At 39.6% G+C, this 16414-nt stretch overlaps 1 protein-coding gene and 1 long non-coding RNA gene across 3 annotated transcripts in view; one reads left to right on the top strand and one right to left on the bottom strand.

The window, feature by feature from the left end:
• The window catches only part of LOC145720915 (uncharacterized), a 45606-nt gene extending 37330 nt beyond the window's left edge, over positions 1-8276 (bottom strand). Inside the window, exons 1-2 of the long non-coding RNA XR_014144221.1 lie at positions 8142-8276; positions 6378-6638 (exon numbers count right to left, since the gene is read on the bottom strand). This is a non-coding gene — a long non-coding RNA (uncharacterized LOC145720915). The remainder of the gene's footprint in view (positions 1-6377; positions 6639-8141) is intronic.
• Positions 8255-16414, top strand: part of LOC102733166 (phosphatidylinositol 3,4,5-trisphosphate-dependent Rac exchanger 2 protein) — a 197125-nt gene continuing 188965 nt past the window's right edge. For both annotated transcript variants that reach the window (XM_081816086.1, XM_081816084.1), the window contains exon 1: positions 8255-8395. In XM_081816086.1, coding sequence (XP_081672212.1) covers positions 8255-8395 — 141 coding nt within the window. The remainder of the gene's footprint in view (positions 8396-16414) is intronic.

The raw sequence follows: 16414 nt of genomic DNA on the forward strand, positions 1-16414 counted from the left end.
TGTAATATAGTAGGTAGTCAAGAGACATTGCATAAATTTTCTATAACAGGAAAGAGTAATTTAAGTGTGTTATTTGTATAGATGTTACCAATATAAGAATTCAAATAACTATCAAAAATGGGCATATACTTTCTCAACTTGATAAAGAACATCTATGAAAACCTACAGCTAATATCATACTTGATGGTGAGCAACTAGATTCTTTCCCACTAAGATCAAGAATAAGGCAAGGATATCTGCTCTCACCACTTCTATTTTACATTGTATTGGAAATCCTAGCTAATGCAATAAAATAAGAAAAGGAAATAAAAAGTATACAGATTAGGAAGGAAGAAATAAAACTGTCTTTGCTGAAAGATGACATAATTGTCTATGTAGAAATCCCAAACAATAACAATAAAACCCCCCCGTTACTAATAAATGCTTATAACAAGCTGGCAGGATACCAGGTTAATATCAAAAGTCAATTGCTTTCTTCTAGATGAGCAATGAACAATTAGAATTTGAAATAAAAAACACAAGACCATTTACTTGGTAACCTTATGTTCACACAAAAACCTGCACACTAATGTTTATAACAGCTTCATTCATATTTTTAGTACCAAAAATTATACTTAGGTATAACTCTAACAAAATATATGTAATATCTAATGAGAAATATTTAAAAACGCTGATGAAAGAAATCAATGAAGATCCAAATAAATGAAGAGATATTCTATGTACATGGGTAGAAACACTCAATATTTTAAGTATGTCAGTTATTTCTTTTTTTTTTTTTTAAGATTTTATTTATTTATTTGAGAGAGAGACACAGCGAGAGAGGGAACACAAGCAGGGGTAGTGGGAAAGGGAGAAGCAGGCTTCCCGCGCAGTAGGGAGCCCGATGCGGGGCTAGATCCCAGGACCTTGGGATCATGACCTGAGCCGAAGGCAGCCGCTTAACGACTGAGCCACCCAGGTGCCCCAGTATGTCAGTTATTTCTAATTTGATATATAGATTCAACATAATTCCAATCAAAATCTCAGCAAGCTAATTTGGGAATATTGAAAAAACGATTCTAAAGTTGATATGGAGAGGCAAAAGACCCAGAATAGCCAATTCGATATTGAAGGAGAAGAACAAAATCAGAGGACTAACTTCAAGACATAGTATAAATCTAGAGTAATCAATACAGTGTGGCACTGGGGAAAGAAGAGACAAATAGATCAAGGTAAGAGAAGAGAGAGTCCAGAAAAAGACCCACACAGATATAATCAACTGATCTTTGAAAAAAGAGCAAAGGCAATTTAATGGAGAAAGGATAATCTTTTCAACAAATCATGCTGGAACAACTGGACATCCACATGCAAAAAACAAATCTAGACGTAGACCTTACTCACAAATATTAACTCATGGATCATAGACTTAAATGTAAAATGCAAAACTAAACCTCTGAGAAGACAACCTAAGAGAAAATCTGGGCGACTTTGGGTTTGACAATGATAAATCCAAACATTTTTAGATAGAGTGCCAAAATGTGACCTATGAAAGAAAAACTTGATAGGCTGGACTTCATTAAAATCAAAGCCTTCTTCTCTGCCAAAAGACAATGTCAAAAGAATAAAAAGACGAGCCACAGACTGGGAGAAAAAATTTGCAAAAGACACATCTGATAAAGGACTATTGTACAAAATATACAAATAGCTCTTAAAGCTCAATAATAAGAAAACAACCTAATTAAAAAATGGGCCAAAGACCTTAACAGACACATTATGAAAGAGGATATATAGATGGCAAGTAAGCATATGAAAAGATGTTCAGCCTTGTACGTCACTAGGGAATTATAAAATAAAACAACAATAGGATGCTACTACATAACAATTACAATGGCCAAAATCCAAAATCCTGATACCACCAAAGGTTGGCAAGGATGTGGAGCAATAGGAATTCTCATTCACTGCTGATGGGAAATAAAAATAATACAGTCTCTTCGGAACAGTTTGGCAGAAATATATTCTTATCTTATGATCCAGGAATCATACACCTTGGTATTTACTCAAAGGAGTTGAACCCTTATGTCCATATAAAACCTGCACAATAATGTTTATAGCAGCTTTATTTTAATTGTCAAAACTTGGAAGCATTCAAGATGTCCTTCAACAGGTAAGTTGATAAACTAGTACATCCTGATAATGGAATTTTATTCAGTGATAAAAAGAAATGTGCTATCAAGCCATGAAAAGACATAGAGGAAACTTAAATCAGATTGCTAAGTGGAAGCAACCTGTTTGAAAATGTACATAATGTATGATTCCAACTACATGTCATTCTGTAAAAGACAAAACTACAGAGACAGAAAAAGATCAGTGATTGCCAGGGTGTTGGGGGAAGGGAGAGAGGGGTAAATACGTAGTGTGCTGGGCACTTTTAGAAACTATTTTGTGATACTGTAATGGTCGATATATGTCATATATATTTTTTAAAGATTTACTTATTTATGTTAGAGGGAGAGAGAGAGCGAGCAAGAGAGCATGGGGGGGGGCAGAGAGAGAGACCGGCAGAGAAGCAGACTCCCCTCTGAGCAAGAGCCCGACGCAGGGCTTGATCTCCAGACCCTGAGATCATGACCTGAGCTGAAATCAAAAGTTGGATGCTTAACCGACTAAGCCACCCAGGCGCCCCTATGTCATACGTTTCTTAAAACACATAGAATGTGCAACACAAGGAGTGGGTCCTAATGTAAACTATAGACTTTTATTAATAATGATGTATACATATTGGCTGATTAACTGTAACAAATGTACCACACTAATGCAAGATGTTAACAAGAGAATCTGAGTTGGGGAGGTGGAATATAAGGGGGTTTATAGGAACTCTCCAGCCTAATACATTATATATCTGTTTTTAGTAAACTTGCTTCCATGCTTTGGTAATGTGATTTCTTTCCTGAATTTATTATCATGTATTTCTTTCAGTTTTCCTCATTATGTTTTCCATGACTGTTTTAGGAATATTGTGTATGGATTTGATTATGTGATTGTCACATTTCAGGAGAGATGAATGATACTTCTTTAAGCATACAAGAAATATAATATTTGTAGTTTCTTCTTGTCCCCTAAACAGGCTCACAATTCATAGGACAGTTATTTACATATACACCATTTTTCTCTGAGAAAATAAAAGGGTATTTATCTTGCCTTCTAATGAAGAAATGTTAGAGGAGAAACAAAAAGCCAAGTCTAAAGAAAGACTTATTTTTGTTTAGAGATAGAATGGATTAGAGTTCCAGTGTAATTCATTCATTCATTCATTCACTCAATCAACAAATATCCATTTAACAAGACTGCATGCCAGATTCTGGAGAAGCTGTGGGCGACATGGTCTCTTCCTTCAAGATACTGTGGTCCAGTAAAGAATTCCATCAATTGATCTGGCAATTATAATAAATGTAACTGATGCTATGATAAGGAAAAAGGACTATGCTATGGAGCTTGGCATTGTAAGAAATCTGAAAGTACTCCTGCGTGGCTGGGGTTCGTTTGCAAAGGAGCGAGTGGTATGAAATAAAGCCAGAGAGGCTGGGTCATAAATGACATTTGCCTTTATCCTGAGGGGTTTGAAGCAGAATCAAATCCCTCTTGTACTCCAGGAAAAACTCTCTTGACCTCTTCTCTTATTCTTGATGACCATGGATGCGGTTCCTCAAATGTTCTCACCAACTTCATACAGGAACAATCTAAGAGTGTCTCACTCTTCTTGCTTCCTGACTCCAACCTTATCTGTGAACACCTCTAAGCATTCATGCATGGGCAACATGCAAGTACAGGGTCCTATGAATGCCTTATGGAGCAATCCTTGACCACGTGGGAATAGGAAATAATGAATAAATGCTTCCCTGTCTCTTCCCCCAGGATAGCTCTGAGATGTATTTCATAAGACTACTCAGAAGGTCCTGTAGAACAGAGCATCTAGTTTCCCACTGGAATGGTCAACTCTATTATGTATTCTTGTATTGGTTTTCCCTCTTTCTCTGTTTCGCTCTTCCTTTCCTCACTCCTAACCCCTAGGATAACATTACCATATATACTATCTTCACATTAGCTATTGTCTCACTCTCTACTTTTTGAGGAAGCCAGGATAAGACACACAGGCAATGACATGAAATATATACAATTTTTATAAATTATATATAGATATTGATAATAATAAAATATTATTATATATAATATATTACATATCACACATACATTAATATATATTAGAATGATAACCTTGGAGGACACAGTAGAGGGTGTTAATAGAGGAGACAAGACAACCAGGTAGAAGTTTTTATGGGGAGGAGAGAAATAAGGTGTAGCTTGAGTTATGTGAGTTGGAGACAATTTTTAAAGGAAGGAAAGGCTAAGCAGGGAGATGGTACAATGCAAGGATGATATCTTTCTGAGACTAATCATAGACAAAAACTGGCTGTTATTTTACAGGCATGGTTGTAGGTTAAATTTCCATAATGAGGAAAGTGATTATCCATTACATGTTAGATTATGGCCATGAGGATGATTTGGGGTTGATCAAGCTAGTGTGGAAAGGACCACATTTTTAAGAACTTTAGAGTCTTCCTAAAGTAATCCTATTCAAACATTTATTTAGTTTGCTGTGCCATGAACATTGTATCCAAAATTAAAAAATGGCTATGAAACTATATTTTGTCCTTTTAGGTAATACACATTCTAAAATCCTTAAGTTGGTATGATACAAATAATTACATACTCTAGTACACCCCATGCTTGTTATAACTAAAACAGAACTAAAGTAATAAGTATTTTTAGAATTATTTCTTATGCAAGATTCTTAATTGTACTTTATATAGATCCAGTGTATCTATATTTTTATACTAGTATAGTCTAGAATCATCTATCATAGGCCAGAGTAGTAAAGGAAATATGCCAGAATCAATTTTACTTGAAAATAAAAAAGTCTGACTCTTAGAATTCTCTGTTTAACAAGATGGCCATGCAATGATGTGATCTTTCTTTTTTTCCCCCAGTGCTATTGTCTTTTAATGATTTCCACATCAAATTTGATTTATTACTTTACCTGGGCAAACACTAGTACTGGAATGGCAGGGAAGCCAAACTGATCTCTGTCAGAAATACAAGCTGGGAGCTCTCTTTTGTAAAGAGACTACCTTGGGTTCTTTTGTCCAGGCGTTGTTCTTCTCTAAGCCTGACCAAAGAAAACCTACTGTGCATTGTACTCTTTGAACTGTATAATAATGATTCTAACCACACCAAGTTCATGCATATGAAATAAATTTAATGGCTGAGCTAGTTTACTACTCAGCCTTTTCTCACTATCTTCTTTTCTCCCATCTCTTCTTTATTGGATGCTTCAACCTCATTAGTATTTCAGGAAAAAACTGGATCCTGTCCATCATTTTTGTTGTTGCTTTCCTTTTCCTGGCAGACAGAGCTTAAAGTTTCAATAGAGGAAGTGGGGAAGGATACAACACATTGAGAATTTATGAAAGACCTTATGTACCATCAAAGTGAAGGTTTCCAGATACTCTGGCCCTGTTTTCTTATGCTCTTATGTCTTTGATAAGGAATTAAGAACTCCTGCCACGGTTACAGAAGACACTGATAGGTGCCTGGCAGAAGGCACTACATGGTGTTCTGAAGCTGTTCATTAATTATAAATGGTGCTGAGGAATTATACACTGAGGAACACAAGAATGGGCAGAAACTGTTACTGTCATAATAATTTCTACATGGGCACTTCTGAGAGACATCTGAATGTGCACACTTACATATTTTCTGTTAACGTCCTTGCACTTTTTTTTTTTTTCAAAGCATGCCTTGCAGTTTCCTTTTAATAGAATTACTTATATTTATGATAGTCTCTTCCACTCAATTATAATTTCTTAGAATGGTGGCTCTCAAATATTAGTGGGCCTAAGAATAATCTGAAAACCTTGTCTAAAGAGTTTAGGGCTTGCATCTCTGAGATTCGCATTCAATAAATTTAGGATGAGGCCCAGAAATGTTTAACAAGACCTCAGTGTAATGGTCTGTGAAATACCTTCAGAAATATTTGCCTAGAGATCAAGTCTCTGTGGTCCTCAGGCTGTAGGGCCATGCAGTACACATAGAGGTACTCAATACACGTTTGTAGAATGGAGGCAAATGTTGGGTAGGTAAAACCCCACTGGAGATTCAAGCTCAATATATTGCTCTCAGAGGTGAGACTGAAGCTCTAGTGGGTTGTATATAGACTAATTTTTTTTTTGATGGATGGATAATTGCATAAACAGCTCTCAAACTGGGAGCAATTGGTAAGAGATTTTTTTTTTTTTTTATCTACAAGAACACCTGATGGAAAGCATGATTTATTTACTTACTTTTTACATTAGAGGAGGGTGTAGACGTAAGGAGGAGGAAATGCATTCATTCCTTGCTGCCTGTAGTACATTGTGAAAAGGCTCAATCATGTTTGATTTTCCCATTCATTGCTGGATGTGCGTTTCCTTTGTCTTCCGCTTGTTTCTTTTGTTTATTGTTTACTAGGGATTGTGAGGTCTGCTCTTTAATGTTCCTTGTCCTTTGTTCTTCTGCCAGAAGGTGTGAAGCCATTGACTTATTTGTCCTTTGCTCATAGCTACCTGTAGATAGGCATGCACAAAACAAAGGAAAATCATATCTTGTCCATCAGCTCCTCACACATTCAAAAGCTGTGCCCTTAATAAAAGAAGAAAATTGCTTTTTGAGGGGCATAGTGATTCATCACAAACTATGCTCTTAAAAGATATCTCTGATAATTATTTTAATGTAAGTAATGTGGAAAGCATCTTTAATTTTTAGAGTTTTGCTAATGCTTTCAACTATTGGAAAAAATTAACATGCTACTTTCTTTCATCAAAACCATTCACTCTTCAGTTTATTTAAATGTCATTAGTGTGGACTGTTTCAAGTACTAAGTAGGAAAAAATGACACTGAAAAATTAATGTGGATAATATCAAGACAAAAATATATATGGAATATTTTGCTTGGAAATGTAAATATTCAGTGCTCATTTGCTCCTGGCTCTGTTTCCAAGTGAGAAAAGGCAATAAACATAAACATTACAATCAGGACATGCTCTGTGCTTCTCTCTTTTTTCAAATCCAAAGAATATATCTGTATCTACATACCTATATTTGTATCTACATATCTTTTGATAACCATTCAGTAACAGCTTTAGACAAAGCTGCTCATTTAGTGACACTATGTTAAATCATAGCAGCTCTTAGAAACAAAATTGGCACAAGTATTCTTGCCTGTGATTGAATTTACATACTACCTTGATATTGAAAAAAAGTTATAGACATGCAAAGCATCCCTCCAAAACAGCACAGTGCAATGGTGATGCTTATTGTATCTGGAGTTTATTGTTTGGGCCAGGCCTGTCACTTTCCCATAGTGTCTTCATTTATTATGCTAATTGACTTCCCAAGTGCAGGCAGGAGGGTATCTGCCCTGTGAATTATTCTCGGTTGGGGGCTTTTAAAAGCAAACCTATTTTGTGCCTAAACAAAACCAAAAATCAATGTGTTTCTTTTCAAAGGCGGGAGGGTCAATACCATGGTTGTTTTGTTCCCATCCAGTTATGTAACCGTGGGGACTTGTTTCTTTGCTTTCAGGATTTGTACAAAACACATTAAAGCTTAACAATAGGCGGGAGTCATAGGAGCAACCCCCGAGCTGTGTCTTGGAGTACGTCCTCCTAGGTTTGGGAATCTCCAATTAGTTCCATCTCAAGTGCTGACTCCGTGTGTGTGCGTGTGTGTGTGTGTGTGTGTGTTTAGTTAGCTGGCACGCAACACACTTCCCCAGGGTTGTTTCCTTTTTCCTGAGATTTGGCGAAGGGTAAAGGGTCGGAGTCACATGGATACAAAGCATTTGATTAATGTCCAAGTCACCGCTGTGGCTGCCGGAGCCGCCTCCCCTCCAGCCCCGGCCGCGTAAGGCCGCAGCCGCGGGGCTGGGCGTGCTGGTCCCGGGCCGGGGCCCCCTCTCTCGGGAGTTGCCTCCTTAGAGGCTCGCGCCTCCCGCGCCGGAGTCCCAACGGGCGCGCTCTCCTCTCCCACCACCCCAGCCTCTCCCCAGCATGTAAAGTCGCCCGTACCTCCTCAGACTTCCCGGAGGCAGCAACTTTCCTTTCTGGCCGGCGCGGGGCCGGGCACCAGTGGGCGCGCGGGGTAGCGCGCAGCACAGCAGCCCCGCGTCCCGCCGCCCACCATGAGCGACGAGAACCGCGGGGACGGCCGCGCCGAGAGCGCCAAGGACTTGGAGAAACAGCTTCGCCTGCGCGTGTGCGTGCTCAGCGAGCTCCAGAAGACCGAGCGGGACTATGTGGGCACGCTGGAGTTCCTGGTGTCGGTGAGTGTGTCCCCGCGCGGCGACGCAGGAGGCGGCGGGCGGCGCGGGGCGCGGATCCCAGAGAGGCCGCGGGAAGCGCGCGCCGCATTGTCTGCGGGGGAACGGGGCACCGGGCCCGGCATCGCGGGACCACGAACCCGCCCGCGGATGCTGTGCTCGCCGGCGCGTGGACCTCCGGCGGGATTGTTTCGCGCCTGGACACGCAATGAGTTTGCCAGGGCCTTGGAGATCTGCGGGTTTGAAAAGTTAGCTCCAATGGGAGAAGGCTCTTGTCCAGGGAATCCCTGCTACCCCATCTTTCCTCACTCTTTACCCCTGTCCCTGGCCTGCTCGGTTGCATTGTGTCATTTTTTTTCTTCTCTTCCCCCACCTGGGATTTTGTTTTAAGACTTTGGCTTGGTGATTAAAGTCAGTCTGCTACATTCAGGTACATTTAGTTTAAAAAAAACAAAAAACAACAAACCTTGATTCTTTTGGAGCTTGACTTCATTATTCATATTAGATGGCAGCGAAGTCCCTTTAGTTATAATAATCTTAGAAACATATGATTCTGGTGGGGGGTACAGAAAGAGCAGAGGGGTTATGATCTCTAACAGCTGTTGGATATTAAAGCCACATGTGGTGCTCACCCTGTTCTAGCCCTACAGTCTCCTACTCCCATCCCCCATCCCGGGTTTAAATTTGCTCTCCACTCAGCTCCTGGGTTCCCTGTTCACACTGAGCCCAGGAGAGCGGTATATAAAACTAGTGTCAAACAACTTCAAGATTTCATAGAAAGAACTGGCAGGAACTTCGTTTCAAAGTTTCAGCTTGACGCATTGGAAGCCTGCTCTGGAAGCGTTTCATTCATTTTAGAGCCAGAAGGGGCAAAATCGAGTGAAAGAAACTTCTGAGACATCCCTCAAAAGTTGAATTTTTTCTACTCTCTGTTGCAAAGACAAAGACTTTGAGCATTGGCTCCTCTCCACCCAGATGCATGGGAGAGCATCATTTAAAGACTGAGGAGCTTTAGCCTTTGCAATCTAACTCAAATTTTCAAACCTGCTCCTTCCACCTCCCTGTTGCATGCCCCCGTGGTCCAAAGGGAAATGTTTCAAAGGCCAAACTTCCTGCTCAGTGTTCTGTAAGATGTAAACTTTCTGCTTATAATTATGGTAGAGGAATTTACTTCTTTGCTATGGCAAGGAGAGAACAGTGTTTCAAGGGATCTAAGATGCACAGGTTGAATTCTGGTTGACTTCTCAAATTAAAATCAGTATATTTGAGCCCCTGGGGCCACATTCTTTGGAAATGTTTGGATATTTGAGAATATATGGGTAATTGGTGATAAATTGGATTGTTGTACACTTCCATGCAGCAATCTCAAAAAAGCATGTTTTTAAGGAGATTTGACTTTTTTTTACAAAGTTATTACAATATTATTGACTATATTCTCTATGTTGTACTTTTCCGTGACTTTTTTTTATAATTAGAAGTGTGTACTTCTTAATCCTCTTCACCTGTTTCACTTATCCCCCCACCCCCCTCCCCTCTGGCAACTACTGGTTTGTTCTCTGTATTTATGACTCTGATTCTCTTTTTGTTGTTGTTTGTTTGCTTGCTTGTTTTGTTTTTTGTTTTTTTTTAGATTCTACTGTAAATGAAATTATATGTTATTTGTCTTTCTGTCTGACTTATGTCACTTGGCATAATACTGTCTAGGTCTGTGTTGTCACAAATGGCCAGATTTAATTCTTTTTTATGGCTGAATAATATTCCATTGTGTATTCCATATTCTATTCCATACCACATCTTCTAGATCAATTCATCTATAGATGGACACTTAAGTTGCTTCCATATCTTACATATTGGAAATAACGCTGCAACAAACATAGGTGTACATATGTTTTTTTGAATTGGTGTTTTCATTTTACTCAGACAAATGCCCAGAACTGGATTTATGGCTCATATGATACTTCTATTTTTAGTATTTGAGGAACTTCCATACTGTTTTCCATAGGGGCCGCACCATTTTACATTCCTGCCAACAGTGCGCGAGGATTTCCTTTCCTCCGTGTCTTTGCCAACACTTGTTATTTCTTGTCTTTTTGATACTAGCCGTTCTGACTGGTGTGAGGTGGAGATTTGACTTTTAATAGCTTCAGATTTGCCTTTCATGAAACTTCATTGGTGACAAAGTCCTTTGAGTTTTGAAAAATCTGAGTCACTTCTTAAACTGCTTTAGTTACTCCTTTCTGGAGGTATATGAAAAAAGTACTGGGCAGAGTCCTAATTTATAGAACTAAAGGGCTAACCTAACCTATATTAAAAACCAATTTGTTGATCTTTATTTAACGTATGAGTTTTTCCTCTAATCTTGCACCTGATTATTAAAATTGAAAAATTATTGCTATATAAATTGTGGGAGGGGATGCCTGGGTGGCTCAGTTGGTTAAGCGTCTGCCTTCAGCTCAGGTCATGATCCCAGGGTCCTGGGATCAAGTCCCACATTGGGCTCTTTGCTTAGCAGGGAGCCTACTTCTCGCACTGCCTGCTGCTCCCCCTGCTTGTGCTCTCTCTGACAAATAAATAAATAAAATCTTAAAAATAAAGAAAAAAAAAGAAATTGTGGGAGGTATAAAATAAATTATACGTACCTATTTATAAGTAGTTCACTTAATGATTTCATTCTTTTTATCTCATTCAGAAATTACGGACTCTTCCACTTGTATTTTTCTTTGTCCATTATTTTGTGCATGTACATCCAGTATTTATGCACATACATGTTCACACGCACACACACACAAACACACTAATTGGCCTATCATCCTAAACAAAAGTTTACCCTGACTTCTTTTTAGTCACAATCATTCAAAGCCTCAGATCTACTTGTAATACACTTTTAGATTTTCTTTTTTGAGTATTTCTTTTTTGATTATTGTTTATAGCAACACTGAATACCCATGTTTATTACTTGGTCACCTTCCGTTGATGTAGTCAATCTAGTTTTAACTTTAGCCTAAGCCAATAATGTACCAAGCTTTAAAAATATTCAAACTCTTTGGCCTGGCAATTCCTTTTCTAGGAGTCCATCCTGAAGGACTGATAAGAAATGCAGACAAATGATTAAAGTTATTTTTAAAAAAATTAGCACTACTTTTAAATAAGTGGTACATTTGTTGTAAAAAATTTGATAGTGTATTTCTAAGTCAAATGTGAATATTTGTTAGATTAGTCATTGTTTTAGATTTGTCATTGTTTCAGCCATTAACATGCATGGAGGGTAACTCTTATCTTTATTATGAAGAGATAGAAAACGTATTTTTAGTTTTACCAAGAATGTATTTTTTACTTACAAGCCCATAAATAATCAAAAAAATGGTATTTTTTCTCTTGATTAAATGATCATATGACCTGAAGGCGAAAACTTTTTTCACTAAGATGTTTTATACTTCTTCTTTTTCTTTTAAAGATTTTTTAAAATTTATTTATTTGAGAGAGAGAGAGAAAGAGCAAGTGAGCAAGAGCCAGGGGAGGGGCAGAGGGAGAGGGAGAAGAAGCAGACTCCCTGCTGAGGGGAGCTGACTGGGGCTTGATTCTAGGACTCTGAGATCAGGACCCTGAGTGGAAGTCAGATGCTTAACGGATGGAACCACCCAGGTGCCCCTAAGATCTTTTATACTTCTGATTCCTTTCTGTTCTCATTTCCAACCCTTTCATTTTTCAAGGAGAGAACAACTTTCCCCACTCCCACCCCACAGATAGCTGTTATTTAGAGTGTCTCACTCTTCCTGTGGGATCTCTGGCTTCTTCTTTTGTTTCTCACTAGCCCTTCTATCCTTTTTTTTTTTTTTTTTTTAAAGATTTTATTTATTTGACAGAGAGATAGCGAGAGCAGGAACACAAGCAGGGGGAGTGGGAGAGGGAGAAGCCGGCTTCCCACCGAGCAGGGAGCCCGATGTGGGACTCGATCCCGGGACCCCGGGATCATGACCTGAGCTGAAGGCAGACGCTTAACGACTGAGCCATCCAGGCACCCCCTTCTATCCTTTTGTATTCTCACTGGGCTGTCAGGGCTCGATTCCTTCAGGAGACTTCATAACGCTGTCCTCTTCCTCCCCTTCCAGGCTACAGTGCTCACTGCTTTGTACCCACTCTTCCCTGTAGTTTCTTCTTCCCTAGCACCAAAGGAAGCTTATACATGTATAGCTTTGGTCTCATTCTACTAGAATGTAAGCTTCTTGAGGACAGGCCCATATTCTACTTGTCTGTTTTTCCCCAGAATTTTTTACAGTGCTTGTGAAATTGTAGGTACACAGTAAATGCTTACTAAATGACTGAATGATCCAACTGACCCATCCTCTAACCTCCTACCCCATTTTTTTTTTTTTTAAGAGAGGGCAGGAGAGGGGCAGAGGGAGAAGGAGAGAGAATCCTAAGCAGGCTCCACACCCAGTGTGGAGCCCGATGTGGGGCTTGATCTCACAACCCTGAGATCATGACCTGAGCTGAAATCAAGAGTCTGACCTTTAACTGACTGAGCCACCCAGATGCCCCAACTCCAACCCCATTCTTAAGGACAATTCCTTAAAATTCTCAGTTTTGTTTTTCTTCCATTTGGTTTGTATAGAGAGTGAAAGTTATTTAAATATCACTCAGGCACATATGAATTTATGTAACAAGAAGTTTTTTTTTTAATTTTTAAAAAAATTTTTTTATTATGTTATGTTAATCATACATTACATAATTAGTTTTTGATGTAGTGTTCCATGATTCATTGTTTGCGTGTAACACCCAATGCTCCATTCAGTATGTGACCTCTTTAATACCCATCACCAGGCTAACCCATCCCCCCACCATCCTCCCCTCTAGAACCCTCAGTTTGTTTCTCAGAGTCCACCGTCTCTCATGGTTCGTCTCTCCCTCCGATTTCCCCCCTTTCATTTTTCCCTTCCTGCTATCTTATTCTTTTTTTTTTTTTTAACATATAATGTATTATTTGTTTCAGAGGTACAGGTCTGTGATTCAACAGTCTTATACAATTCACAGCGCTGTAACAAGAAGTTTTAAATTAAACATGTAGTACCTGCATTTAAAACAGAAACAGTATTTAAATCAGGCATTGTGGTATTAAAGACTTTGTAACACACTGTTATTTCAAGTCATTGTATTCTAAATTTCTAAATTTGATCATCAAGGGTAGGTTATAGTATCTGGATTAGTTATTTTTTAGGTCATAGATAAAATGTAGAGAGTGACCAAATTTGCTTGAATGCATGTTCTTGTTTTGTTTGGGAGATGGAATTTTGTGCTTTATTAGAAGTACTCAAACACATTTTTTCTAAAGAAATGATTTTATGGACCTAATACCCAGTATTTAATGTTCCAAGTCTGGACAGTAGTGAGTTGCAATTGGTTCCTGTTTGCAACCCAGTCATAGGGCATACCAAGATCAGGATGGCTTCCCAGACCCATTTATGAGGGCAGAGCAGGGCCAGCTTCATGGGTATGCGTGCTGTGCAGTTTGCACTGAGCTTCATGCTCCGAAGGACCTGGGACTTGGTTTAATGCTCTGCTAGCACCGTCTTGAAATTTGTACTAATTTTATCTTTGAACTTGTGTTTTACAAGTGAAGTCCATTGGGACAGTAGAGTGTGAGCAGAGCAGACACATGAAAGAAAGAGAAAAGCTTTATATTTCAGTACCTTTAATAGCACATTTCCCCCCCACTTTTTGAGCAAAAGGCCTCACACTTTTATTTTGCACTGGGCCTGGAAAATCATGTAGCCACATTTCACTATGGCATTGCGGCAGGATGGCTATATACATTTTTGTCTAAACTGGGACACTTCTGAGGGTGAAAGGGAGGGCTGTTAATAATTACACTGGGAAACAGATGTAACCTGGGATTGTTCCTGGCAAATCAGAATGCGCTGTTCTTCCACATTGCGGGCACCTGAAGACAAAGACTGAGCTACGTGTCTTGTCATAAACGAAAGTTTTGAAATTTGTTACCTGTCTAGGTGTTGACCTCAGATAGCCCAGAATCTGAGTCCTGTCTCTTTTTTACTAGGTAACTTTGGACACATTCCTAAACTTTTCAAGCCCCATTTTCTTCATCTGTAAAATGGGGAAACAGTAGCATTTCTCAAGGTTGCTGTAAGGATGAGATGATGGATGCTTTGGGCTCTGCCCAGTCCCTGACTCACAGGAGGGCCTTTTTATAGTTGCTGTTGTTTCTTCTGCTGCTGCAGTTGTTACACAGAACTACACATACTGGTCAGCCTTAGGGTCTAATTTTTGCCTCTCTGATATTCTTCTCTACGCTTTCTGTCTCTGAGTCTCTTCTTTACTTCTTCCCCTGGTGTTTCCCTTCTGTTCATGCAGGCCTTCTTCTCATGATATTCTTATCTTTTTTAAGATTTTATTTATTTATTTGTCAGAGAGAGAGAGAGAGAGCACAAGCAAGGGGAGCAGCAGGCAGAGGGAGAAGCAGACTCCCTACCGAGCAGGGAGCCCGACGCGGGACTTGATCCCAAGACCCTGGGATCATGACCTGAGCCGAAGGCACATGCTTAACCGACTGAGCCACCCAGGCGCCCCCCGATATTCTTATAAATACTCAGTTGACTTAAGACTGTGAGGACACTTTGCAGTCTATAAAACAACAACCATAGTTAGTATGGTGTTTTACAGTTTATAGTGAACAATGGCATATTTATTATTTGATTTGGCTTAATATATGTGTTCCTTAGCTCTTTCAAATGGTGCTCCTTAGAGTTCCAGGGTTCTGTAGTTTGGCTTCAGGGGCCCTCACAGAGGGCGAGGGGGAACTGAATTGTATGGCCTCAGGCTGTCCACTCAACCTCTCGTAGCACAGCCTCACCTTCTTCTGATTTATGCCTTTGCTAAAGCGGTTAGAAAGACCACTTACCTAGAGAGTAAACTCCAAGAGAATGGGGTGGTGCATTTATCTCCTGGGTACAATTTTCTTGGCCTGAATACAGTGCTGCGTAAATAGCAGGTGTACAGGGAAACAAACAAATAAAACAAAAGCAAACGCACAGTTTGAATGAGTCCAAAAGCAACTTCTTTCAGTCACGATCTAACTTTTTCCAGGCAAAGATAAATTGATTCAACACATTATGCTTAGGTTTATGTTACACCGGCTGAATTGTGTGACTGTCAAATTCATATGCTGCCGTCCTAACCCTCGGTATACAAATAATTACAACGCCATGTGGGACAGGCAGTGATGGAGTAATAAGTGAAGTTTCATGGAGTCATCAAGGGACCCCTTTAGTCTGGGGTCAAGGGACGTTTTGGGAAAGAGGTGATGGATAGCTTCTGAAGGATGAGGAGGAATATGCCAAACTGGGAAGACAACTATCAGTCTGGAAGGAGCAGCATGTTCCATGTGACCTTCCTTTGGCATTTGGGGGTGCTGGCATGATGTTGCTTAGGGGATGCTGAAAATGGAGATTGAAAAGTTCTATATGCTTTTTGGATATTTTTGGGTATTGGTGGGAGATGAAGTCAGTTCAGTCCAGTTTGAGAAGGATTCGATTTTTAAGAATTCTTTTTTTCTAATTTTTTTTCTTTTAAAGATTTTGTTTATTTATTTGAGAGAGAGAGAGAGGGAGAGAGAACATGAGCAGGGGGAGGGACAGAGGGAGAAGCAGACTCCCCACTCAGCATGAGCTGAGCTGAAGGCAGAGGCTTAACCGACTGAGCCACCTATTTTTAAGAATTCTGACTTTAACTAAAAGTAGTGGGAAATCAATTGTTAGGGGACACCTACTGTCTTACTAGTAATAAACAAGTTTGAGACCTCCAAAGTTGGCACTGGAAAGGGCTGTCTTGTGGGATAAAGTTGCCAGGCCAAGATTTCCTGAATCTCTGTCTCTAAATTTCACCTTGGGATTCCTTCTCCTTGTTCCCTTGTGTCTTCCACCTTCCTGGTCCTCAGCAATCCACACAAGCACACAGAGAAGACCTTTCCTTGCTTCTCTTAATCTGGGACAGGTTATAATCTTCGAA

The sequence above is a fragment of the Leptonychotes weddellii genome, chromosome 4 (assembly GCF_054177405.1).
Source record: "Leptonychotes weddellii isolate Sample4059 chromosome 4, ASM5417740v2, whole genome shotgun sequence".
NCBI classification, from domain to species: Eukaryota; Metazoa; Chordata; class Mammalia; order Carnivora; family Phocidae; genus Leptonychotes; species Leptonychotes weddellii.